Source organism: Mirounga leonina, unplaced genomic scaffold, assembly GCF_011800145.1.
Source record: "Mirounga leonina isolate KUSES-001 unplaced genomic scaffold, KU_Mleo_1.0 Mir_92, whole genome shotgun sequence".
NCBI lineage: Eukaryota > Metazoa > Chordata > Mammalia > Carnivora > Phocidae > Mirounga > Mirounga leonina.
Window position 1 is genome coordinate 25,718,466 of NW_023270852.1, and position 12,289 is coordinate 25,730,754.

At 35.7% G+C, this 12,289-nt stretch overlaps 1 protein-coding gene across 12 annotated transcripts in view; it reads right to left on the reverse strand.

Annotated features, from left to right (window-relative positions):
* The window catches only part of PICALM (phosphatidylinositol binding clathrin assembly protein), a 110,104-nt gene that overhangs the window by 67,042 nt on the left and 30,773 nt on the right, over positions 1-12,289 (reverse strand). For all 12 annotated transcript variants that reach the window (XM_034995302.1, XM_034995291.1, XM_034995303.1 and 9 more), the window contains exons 2-4: positions 8,178-8,320; positions 4,012-4,087; positions 924-1,026 (exon numbers count right to left, since the gene is read on the reverse strand). In XM_034995302.1, the coding sequence (XP_034851193.1) occupies positions 924-1,026; positions 4,012-4,087; positions 8,178-8,320 (322 nt within the window). The remainder of the gene's footprint in view (positions 1-923; positions 1,027-4,011; positions 4,088-8,177; positions 8,321-12,289) is intronic.

Sequence of the window (12,289 nt, forward strand, 5' to 3'; positions counted from 1 at the left end):
CCGCTGGAGATTATCTCCCTTTCCCTCTGCTCCTGCCCCTGTTGGAGCACACACTCACTCGACTCTCTCAAATAAATAAATAAAATCTTAAAAAAATAATGCTTAAATAACTAAGGGGTTATTTCTACATTTGTAGAAAATTTTCCATTGCAGTCTGGTAATTTAACATTTCAAGAGAACAATTTAAAGAAAACATTAATTGCTTCGGTATTTGAGCAGCAAGGAAATTCAGAAAGGCATTCACCAAAATATTTCTGCAGAAGCCAGATTCCCGTCAGGGCAGTCCTTTAGAGCTACAAGGGTCACCAATGCCCCTTAAGAATGTCTTTAGTGGCTTTTTTCCTGAGAGCTCATATACCATAAGAAAAATCTGTATACCAGGCTGTATCAGGTAGCAATCCACACTACAACAAGGATGCTACAACTTGAATACATTTTGATAGGTGAGAAAAGCCAGACTCAAAAGGCCATACAATGTATAATTTCATTTACATAAAGTATCTAGAATAGGCAAATCCATAAAGACAGAAAGAAGATTTGTAGCTGCCACGGTCTGGAGGAAGAAGGAAATGAGAAGGACTGCTAACGGGTATGAGGTTTCTCACAGGAATGATGAAATATTCTGAGATTAGACAGTGATGTGGCACAACTTTGTAAATATACTAAAACCCACTTAATTATATACTTTTAAAAGAGTGAATTTTAGATTGTGTGAATTGTATCTCAATAAAGCTGTTATAAAATTAAAAACAACTTTAAAAAATCCTAGCACAAAAAGCGTATGATGTACTTCAAAGAAAAATAAAATTCATCTTTTAAAACTGGCCTAACATTTCACAATTCATAATCTAGTAATTTCTATGGTTTACATTTTAAAATAGTCAAATACATCAGATATCAAAAAAAGGGAAAGCTTAACTCACCCTCTTTTCACTTTTGTGAAATCAAATGCAACTTGTCTGTATGAAACTGCTTTTTCATTAAGATATCTACTATACCGCCTAATAAATGTAGACATGTCATATCCTGTAAGAAACAGAAAATGTTTTCACAAATTATTAAAATCCCAATCTGCTTAGAAAACCAACTCATTTCATCCAATGACCATAATATCTTGATATCCCAACTCAATCTAATGATGTATATTAAGTGACTAATAATGAATAGTATCACATTAAAATCTCTAAGACCTCACATGTTTTAAGTCAGATATGTCATATGTGGCTTTGAAAAACCTCCCCCCCTTAGAATTTCACTAAAATAGTATTTCTATTTTACTTCTGATCAACATTCCTACCACAATTGGAAAACCATGTTCTCTTAAACACTATTTGATAACCTCATAACTCAAATTTAACATCCTATGGAACCGTAAGCCCCTCTCCTGAAATCATTAAGCAATTTTATAATTTTCATACTTAAACTTTCTCAAAGATATTCTTTCATCATATTCATGAGATTTGAAAACTTCAGCAACATAAGATCTAATCAATGTTATTTAAAAAGCAACTTATATTTTAATTATTGCCTTGCTCAAGGAAGTCTATAAATTTTTGCTACTCATTAAAAAGCAGGTCCATCTTATTTTAGCTCATCTTCATCTAACAAATTTCACTTTTTTGATGATCTCTACAACTTTAAAAATACCAAAACAATAACAAAAATGTAAAGTGACTGGATTTAACATCATTACCAATTCATTTATTCAGCAAATATTTCTTGAGTGCCTACTAAATGCTGCTGGAGAAAAAACAATGAACAAAATAGAAAAAAAAATGACTGCCCTCATGTATTCTCATAACTTCTACAGCATTTTATTAGGTGTTACATACTCACATTTCCTAGCTCTTTTAGTTTATATTGTTCCCTCTAATCAACTCTACTCCATCCTCCTGCTGGGAGAAATAACTACCATCCTTCAATCTCTGACACTTTGCCTGAACTCTGTGTGTTCCCACATTATTCTTATTCTATGTTCAGTTCCTAGCTATTTGATGTACATAAGTGTCTAACTCACTAGACTAGAGGCTTATTTATATACATCCAGTATAACATCCAGTGTGTATATATGAGATTCCACCCAACAAAATACATGTTCAATCAAAATTACTTGTCAAAACCATTGAATTACATGCTTTTAATTATTTTCTGAGTTTTCTCTACAGAATAGGAGCTTCAAATAAAAGGCCTAAAAAATGTTCTCTACATAAAAGGAATAACAGTTCTAAAACCTTATCACTAGAAGTGCTTAATTTCCATCTTAAGAAAGTAGAAAATCAGTAGCTAATAAGATACCAAAAAACCCCATTTGAACAAATGCATTATACTCTGCTTCTGAGTACTGCTTTGCAAATTGTTTTTCACAGCCTCTTAACTTCAAATGAAGTGAATGAGGGGAAGCGGAAATAAAAATACGAACAAGTAGAGTTTCTTCCACATCCCCCAAGAAAGACCAACTCCAGTTTTATCTGTTACTTATTTCTGGTTTCTATTTAAGGTTTTATTTGAAAAAGGTATTCCACTGCTTAATTTATTTTTAACTACTCAGAGCACTGCTCCTCTTATTAAAATCAATCTTGTAACACTTAGCCCTATGTACAGATTACTGGCCTTCCAAAATCTCTGGAAGATAGGGTATTTGATTCATTCTAATTAATACTTCCATCTGCCAAAAGTGAACAAGTATTGAACTGGGCAGTCCCTGACCCAAACACTGCTAGTCACTAAATTCCACTGATGTTACCTCCAACAAGAGATATAATTCAGGTCCTCATTACCTTTCTACTAGATGACCAGAACAATGACCAAAACAGTCTTTTTTTTTTTTTTTGACCAAAAAAGTCTTAATGTCTTTAAGACTTTATCACTCTAACCCAACCTTTACTGAGCTATGGCACTTTCTTTATAAGACACACCCCCTCTCCCCTTCTTCCTCAAATCAAAAAACTCTGATGGTTTCTCACTGCATTATAAAATCCCAACACTATAAAAATCTTCCACGTTCTGATTTTGGCCCCAAACAGCTTCTTGATATTTGCCACTACATGCTCTGCAATACATCACCCATAAATTCTGTTCATATTCATTTGCTCTATAAATCTTAAATATTCCATACTCTTTCACATCTTTGTACATCTATGTGCCTTTGCTTAAGTTAACCCATGTCCTTGTCCATCTTTCAAAGCCCAGCACAAAATCTCCCCTTCTCCAAAGACATTTCCCAGATTGAGCCCTACTGTTGAATATTCCCAAGTCATCTGGTATGTCTCTCATTCCTACAGCTGGCCCTGTATAATATTAACAGCCTAGTTCTGGAACTAAGCACAACAGATCCGAGTAAGACAGAATGTGCATGGAGCACAACAGAGTATAGCAATCTCAAGTTATAGAATTAGAAGTAAAATAAATGAAATAATAGGTGTGAGCATCAGTGAGCAATTCATCTGAATAACATACCATACTTACCTTTGCTACTAAAATATGTAATATTTCCAGCTACATTTCTCAGAATAAAGCATAAAATAGTAACAGTAACAATGAAAGCTCATACTTACACAGTGTTCCCTGTGTGCCAGGCATTGTTGTAAGCACTTTACATTTATCAATTAAGTTAAGCCTCATAACAACCCTATAAGGGTAGGTGCTATCATTATTCCTGACGTTATAGATGCAGAGAGGTGAAGTAACTTGCTCAAGTTCATGCAGCTGGTAAGTGGTAGAGATGGGACTCGTGGTAAGCGGTAGAGATGGGACTGAAACCCAGGCAATTCAATTCCAGAATCCATGCTCTGAAACCACTATCTTAATCTATTTCTTAGAGTTCTAGGTGTCAAGTACTAAAGTCAATTGTAATCTTCACATTAAAAGACAGTTTCTTCTTCCCCACACCTTTTACTAAATATGTAGTATTTAGTAAATACTTTAGTAAATTCTACAGCTAAAAGACAGAGTTCAACTCTGCAGTAATCATCATACAAGGTTGATTTTCCATAATGAGTAAGTTGTCTTTACCTTGCAATCCACTTTTATCCAAAAAATTGCTTAAGTTAAACAACGTGTTTCTTGAAGCCAAATACTGAATAAAACGCTGGAAAACAAGCAAACAAATAATTATGTCAAATTAAGGTAATGCCATCTAACAAACTCTAATTTGAGAATGGGGAGGGGGGTGTGTTTAACACATTCCGTTAAGCTTATCTAGCTTAAACTTCTCATCCTCAGTCCTTCTAATTAGTTACCAAACCTAAAAACATAATCCATATATTTCACTAGCACAAAGAAATTTATTAAAGCCTAATGCCCATGGCTTTGGTATAAGCATCAAAATAAAAGGAAAGAGGCACTTTTCCCCTGGAACCAGCAATTCTGGCTATAGTTAATCACACTAAAGTGGCATCTTTAAACAGCTACCTGGTGACCCAAATTTTTATGACATTTTTAAAAATGAAATACTTGTAATCATACAAGAGAATAATATAGATATCCCCTTACCCCTGTCCAGATTAAACACACTGCCATATTTACTTTAATCTTCTTACAGAAACAAAACATTAAAGAGTCTATTGAAACACACCTTCCATCTCATTTCCTTCCCTCTTCAAAGTCAATCACTTTTCTGAAGTAGGTATCATTCCCACACATATTTTTACTATTTTTCCATATATTTAACCTATAAACTGTACAAATTTTGTTTTCTATTTTCAATTTACAGAAAAATCATACTGTGCTTCTTTTCCAATATGCTTTTTAACAACTTTTCCCCAAGAATTATCCCTTTAATATATGTAAATCTAGTTCATTCATTTAAAATGATGTTCTAATATTTCAATGACCTACTATATCATTATGTATCCATTTCTTTATGGATGTTTAAGTTCTTTCCAATTTCACTATCATTAACAATGTTTCATAGGCATCTTTGTACTAGGTATCCAGGTGCAAACATACAGAAGTTTATCATGATATAAACAGGGTAGAATTGTTGGATCAGCATCTATGTAAAGGTCATCTCAAAATACTGTCAAAATTCTCTCCAAAGTGCTTACCATAGAACACTACCTTCATTTCCCTTTATATACACCCTCTAAAATAGAGAGCTAATTCCTTTCAATTTCACTTCTCCTTAGGATTTCCTTTTTTTTTTTTTTTAACGTATGCAGAGGGTTACTATCAATTAGGGTATACACCATCACTCCCTTAACTCAATCTTGTTCATCTGCATTCACCCCAAACTAACAAGCCAGGATTTTGAAAAACAATTTGTAAACTGAAGACTCACATTTCATCACTTATCCTAAAATGACTTGTTTCAAAAAGGTATTAAAATATCCTAAGACAAGAGGTGCCTGGGTGGCCAGTTAATTAAGCGTCTGCCTTCAGCTCAGGTCATGATCCCAGGGGCCTGGGATCGAGCCCCAAACAGGGCTCCCTGCTCAGCTGGGAGTCTGCTTCTCCCTCTGCCCCTCAAGTAAATAAAATCTTTTAAAAAATCCTAAGACAGTATTAGACTCCATGATTTTCATAAGCTGTTGTAATTCTTTATTGTGGGAAGGCTGTCCTATGCATTATTATATGTTCAGAAGCATCCCTGGCCTCTACCTAGGTGTGCCAAGAGCATCCCCATCATTTTTGACAAATGTCTCCTGGCAGGGGCAGGACAGGGGATCACTTTCCTCCCTGCCCTATGGTATTCTCATCACCACAGCATAGTAAAATCATATGCATACTTTCTTACAGACTAATAAACCTGCCAATGAGAAGAACATCACATTTGTCTTAGCTTAAGGGAAATGAACATGGGTTTATCTAAAAACCACACAGAAATGCTATCATCTTTCTCCTCCTGTCAGTAAGGAATGATAGTCAACTTTGTTTCTTTGCCTTTGTCAAAGTTTTGCCTCTAGTATTATCATCTTATTTACAGTCTCTAAAAGCCACCACTAACAGTTTTCCTCTTTATCTAGCATTCTAATTGGTCATATTTGTGGTTTTTCTTTTTAAAGAATAAACTAGGGGCGCCTGGGTGGCTCAGTTGGTTAAGCGACTGCCTTCAGCTCAGGTCATGATCCTGAAGTCCTGGGATGGAGTCCCCACAACAGGCTCCCTGCTCAGCAGGGAGTCTGCTTCTTCCTCTGATCCCCCCACCGCCATGCTCTCTCTCTGTCTCTCTCTCTCAAATAAGTAAATAAAAATCTTAAAAAAAAAAAAAAGAATAAACTATATATGTATTTTTTAAAAAGGTGAAAAATACCATAAACCTGAAATTCTTCAGAATGATCATGATCTTAAGTAAACATAGTCCCAATAAAAGCATAAACTATTACCCTAGTTAAGATCAAAATGCTTCAAGTTATAGTAAAGCTAATACCCAAATATTTCTATTAACTCTGTACACTGGCTACAATAAATTAGAAAGCAACTGAATAACATTTGTCCTAAAAATGATCAAGTCTGTTAACTAAGCAATCATATTTCAGGTAACACTTCTGGAAATAACTTTTAAAACTTAAATACTACTGGGGAACCTGGGTGGCTCAGTCGTTAAGCGTCTGCCTTTGGCTCAGGTCATGATCCCAGGGTCCTGGGATCAAGCCCCGCATCGGGCTCCCTGCTTGGCGGGAAGCCTGCTTCTCCCTCTCCCGCTCCCCCTGCTTGGGTTCCCCTCTCTCGCTGTGTCTCTGTCAAATAAATAAATAAAAATCTTAAAAAAAAAAAAAAAAACAACTTAAATACCACCAATAAAATCATCCAATGTGGTGCTGCTCTAACAATGAATAATCAGAAAGCTAAATTTCTAGGAAAGGGAAAGTTAAAAATATTTTTTTAATATTTTATTTATATATTTCAGAGAGAGAGTGAGAGAGAGCACAAGATGGGGGAAGGTCAGAGGGAGAAGCAGACTCCCCGCCGAGCAGGGAGCCCGATGCGGGACTTGATCCCAAGACTCCAGGATCACGACCTGAGCTGAAGACAGTCACTTAACCAACTGAGCCACCCAGGCGCCCCAGGAAAGGGAAAGTTAATATTATGGATTATATAACCCAATAGGTTATCATTAAAAATGATAAATATAAGAATAAAAAAATAAATAAATAAATGATAAATATAAAAAATATAGAATATGGAAAAGCTTATGGTGTGATGGTATATAAAAAAGCTAAATATAATATTTTATCTAAATTATGATTGTAGCTATAAAAAAATCACTCCTAGACAAGGACCAGAAGGGAACACCAAAATGTACATACAGTAAGATCTGCTGCAATGAAAGAGTTATAGGTAAATTCTTGCTTGAATTCTGAATTTCAATGATGCTCTCTATTGGTATAGCAGAAAAGCCCAAAATGAGTAGTGATGGATGTCAGAAAGTCATTATGCTCAGAAGTCTAATACCATTAATTAAAGTCCCTTCCCATTTCTCCAGAAGCCATCTCTCAGCAACCAGTGGGCTGCATTTTTCTAAGGTGCATACTAAATGTAGATTTATCTAGTTGCATTCAAATATTCTAACACAATTTTAAATGTTCCTTCTAACTCAACTTTGCAAGTAAGTATACTGGGCTGAGAAAATCATTTAAGGTAAGAACTAAAAATCAGCTGGCTAGGCTATCATGGAAAACAAGAAGATTCTCTCCAAACACTAAAATGCAAAAGCTTAAAGCTTTTGCAAAAAGCATCTTTTTGTTAACCTTCTGGGCAATGAAGACTTCAAGGACTTCAGACACACCTCTGCTTAAGAAGGCACTCTTTAATCAGTCCCTCTCAGCAAATGCCATCTTAGTCCTCAATATAACAGCTTTCAACTAAGCAAAGTGGTTCCAGAGACAACTATATGATATCAGATAGAAATCTGAGCCATAATAAAGCAAAAGACAAACATACGGTCTATACACAAGGTCTACAAAGACCAGTGCTGCTTACAGAACCTACCTCTAGGCATTAATCTCTGCTTCTTGATCCATTTTAAGTCTTCTGTGCTTTGACCCACTTTCTGCTTCCCAACTTACAGACGATCTCCTCAAATTGTAGAATCTACAATTTTATTTCTACCTAGTCACTTTACCCTTTTAACCTGTATTATTTGGTTTTTGAAGCCATTCCTGAAATTTCAGTAGGAGAATCAAGCTGAATCATCAGTCACCACAGCAATATGCTTGTTAATTAAAAATTTGGCTTACCTCATTTCCATACACCATCAAATGATGAGTTGTAATGAGAGATTTGAAGACCACCACCCAACTACTGTTAGTAGTTCTTTCAAATAAACTGTCTGCCAACTGTGGGATATTCACATTCATCTCATTTGTGCACTGAATTAAGTCTGCAATTAAAAAAAAAACAGATTTACTCTCTGGCTTTATTATTAATTTCAGATGCGCACACTGACAAGTGAAAAATCTAACAGTGGAGCAACAATAGATAATTTGGAGAAGTTATTAAAAATCTCTTAGGAGAACAACTGAGACCACTATAATCCACCTGAGAAGTTAATAGGATATTGATTAGGATCACATAAAGGATCAATAACAGAAAGTAAACTTCCTCTGAGAGTAATTCACCCTCAAGTATTTTATCTCAAAAGGAACTATTTCAAAGCCTTAAAGAACTTTCAATTCTCTTATTACTCATAAACCTTCAGAACTACAGTGCTAGGATTATTCATCCCTACCATTCCAAAAAAAAAAAAAAAACCTTAAAAAAAAATCATACATATAGAAGCATGAATAAGCTGAAAGTCAAACTACCTTTATTAATATTCTCCCTAGAATGCTGTGTTTGCACTATTAAGAAAACAGAGCAAAACATGTGGTCTGAGAGTGGGTAGGATCTGTTTATATAAATTTTCATTCTTCTCTCCCTTCAGTTTTACTGAGTTCAGTTATCAGTTGGTATCAACTAGCTAAAACTAACAAACAAAACAGGAAACAAACTGAAGTTTCTTGTTGCATAAATTTTCAAGTAAGAAATGATCCAGGAACTCTGAAAACAGTTAAAACAATGTAAGTTCCAATTTTATATTTTAAGCGGGAGAGCATTACTACAAAATGGTCTAACATATAATTGTTTCAGCACCAAAACTGGGGGGAGTGGGAGGGAGCAGCTCTTAACAGACCTCAGTTTTACCTCCTATCTACTTAAGAGATGTCAAATTCAATGAAGAAAATACAAGATACAATCCAATTTAGAGAACAGAGAGGAAGACCAAGAAATGAGTTGTTTTACTTTTAATGTATAAAAATGTATAAATATCTCAGCTATAACTACCATAAGGGAAAGAAATTAAAGTTATTCATGACTCATAAGCAGTTTGCCTACTTTTAATCTTCAGCGCATAATGATTAAGTAAAAATTCAAGTGACCAAACTTGGCCTTGATCACAAGAAACACCAATGCAACCATGACCATTTATCTGCTTACAATCTTTCAAAAATGTTTGTTCTAATAGGCTCAATTTATTATACAAAGTAACATTGAATAAACAAATGAATTTTAGATAAGCAGTTACCCTAGCCAACAATGCTTAAAGAACAAAGCACAACACGGTCAGAGTACCCTTGGAACAGGAGAATAATACAAGGCTTTCACAATTCATACTTGCAACAAAAATTAAATAGTACTTTCAATTTGGTGTGTATGGTTCAGTTTCTGATAATAAAAAGAACTTGATCTCTGCCTTCTCTGATTCTTCTTAAATAGTACTTCATATCTGTCCTACAGCACTAAATATATTATGTACACCTTATTCCCAAAGCTAAGCTTTCTCTCTGCCCCTCAAAAAGTAGTCTGAGGGCAAGGCTTATCTGTCTTGCTCCTTTTGAATCCTTTAAAACTTCAAACACACTGGTCAAGTTCTGAACTCAATTATAAGTTATATTCTTAGTTTTTTTCTATTTATCTTGATATATCTACATTTTTCTATATCCTTCCAGAAATTGTTTTGATAAGCTATTCAATTCTTAAAGTTACTTCCTCTTGATGGCATCAAGTCCACACTCCTCAGAATCGTTTTTTTAGTTTTCAAAACTGAACCTGTCATAAAATTTCTTGTCACAGTACTACTCCACAGGTGCTCCTACCTCTCTGTGTTCATATATACTCCCTAGAGCCCATCAGTAACCAAGTCTCCTAAATCTCCAGCAATTCTACCTGTTCCTCTCCATCCCACTATCATTGTCAAAGCCGGAGTTTAAATTCTATTTTTTTTTTTAATTTTTTATAAGATTTTATTTGAGAGAGAGAGCATAAGCAGGTGGAGGGTGAGGGAGAAGGAGGCTTCCCGCTGGTCAGAGAACAGGACATGGGATCAATCCCAGGACCCTGAGTTGAAGGCAGCCGCTTACCTGACTGAGACACTCAGGTGCTCCTAAATTCTATTTCTTAACTAGGGGGTGCCACCTCTCCTGGAAGTATTCAGAAATTGGGGAGGGAGATTAACACAGAGATTTTACTGGCATTTAATACCAAGGATGAGGAAGATAAATTGTCCTGCAAAGTGCACCATCGGCACTTCACATTTTAAAACTGTTCCACCCACTGGGGCGCCTGGCTGGCTCAGTTGAATGAGCATGTGATTCTTGATCTCAGGGTCATGAGTTCAAGCCTCACATTGGACATAGAGCCTACTTTAAATTAATAAATGAATAAAAACAAACAAACCTGCTCCACCCAAAACTGTCCCCACAAAGAAATGATGGACTGACTGCTTCTTACCTGATGATACCTGATTTGGGGTCTCACCCACCTCACACCCCCCTTCTCTAAACTGACCACAGAATGATCTACAACACAACACTTTCACTGCTTAACCTCAATGACATCCCTACTCCTTACAGGATGGCATACACTTCTTCCTTGTCATATTCTCCCATCTCAAATCTTAGCTTCCAATACAAAACCACTTTCCAGTTTTCTGTGACGTACCTTGCTGTTTCACCCCTGCATCTTTACATTCTTCTCATTCTTCAAAATGAATTGTCTTCCCTTCACATACCAAGGTACGCCCCAGTCACTAAAGCTAGCACATAATTCTACATAATAGAATTATCCTACACTGTATTTATTTCCAAATCATTACCTTCTAACTAGTTTGAGAGACCTTAAAAGGAGACTGCAAACATTTTTGTTAGCAATTTCCATACTCTTCATCACAAAGTTGGTAATAAACTGCTCGATTAGTCAGAAATCTGACTTAAGATTTAAGTCAGATCTTAAATGAAGCAAAAGGTATAGATTGTAGTTTCAACTACAGGATTTTATATATAATATTAGAATATATATATTCTAATGCTATAAACCAATGCTATAAACCCTTTGTGATCAACTCTCTCTGCATGACTTTGCTTCAGTTACACGGATGTCTCCTTTGCAATGCCTCCCACAGACCAAGAACTCTTACCTCAGGTGCTTAGCACTTGTTGTTCCTTCTGCCCAGAACACTCTTCTCCTAGATATCTACACTTTTTGCTCCCACACTTTATTCTTACAGATCTTTGCTCAAATGTCACCTTATCAGATGAACTCTTCCAAATAATTATACAATATAACAAAGCCTCAGGGCACTTCTCTACCTCCAAACCCTCACTATCCATCCTTTCTCACTTTGTCTGCAGAGCATTTACCACCTAACTCATCTTAATCCATTTAATATTTTTCTCTCTCAATTAAAATGTAAGTTCCATGTGGGTAAGGCTATGTTTTGTTCTCTACTGTATCCCCAAAGGCCCAGAATAGTGCCTTGTGTACAGTGGTCACTCATACTTTTTTAATAAATACATTCATTTAAATAAGCATATGGACAGTCCTAGAATGACTTTTTAAATAAGCATCCAAAATGGTATTTTTTACATAGACTAAAACCAACAATCTATGACTATTTGCACAATCTGCTATTGCCAAAGGAATAAAAAACAAACCTGAGCCCATTACATGTGAAAATTTTCAAATTTCAGGTTGGAGAGGATCTAACAAATAAAGGTTTTTATTACAATGCTTATGAAAACTACAGTATACTTTAGAAACGATCACATAAAAACTGAAGGTAACTCCAGAAACTAAAATACAGCACTTCACATTAAACAGGAAGAAGAAATAAGAATTCATGCCGAGGGGCGCCTGGGTGGCTCAGTCGTTAAGCGTCTGCCTTCGGCTCAGGTCATGATCCCAGGGTCCTGGGATGGAGCCCTGCATTGGGCTCCCTGCTCTGCGGGAAGCCTGCTTCTCCCTCTCCCACTCCCCCTGCTTGTGTTCCCTCTCTCGCTGTGTCTCTGTCAAATAAGTAAAATCTTTAAAA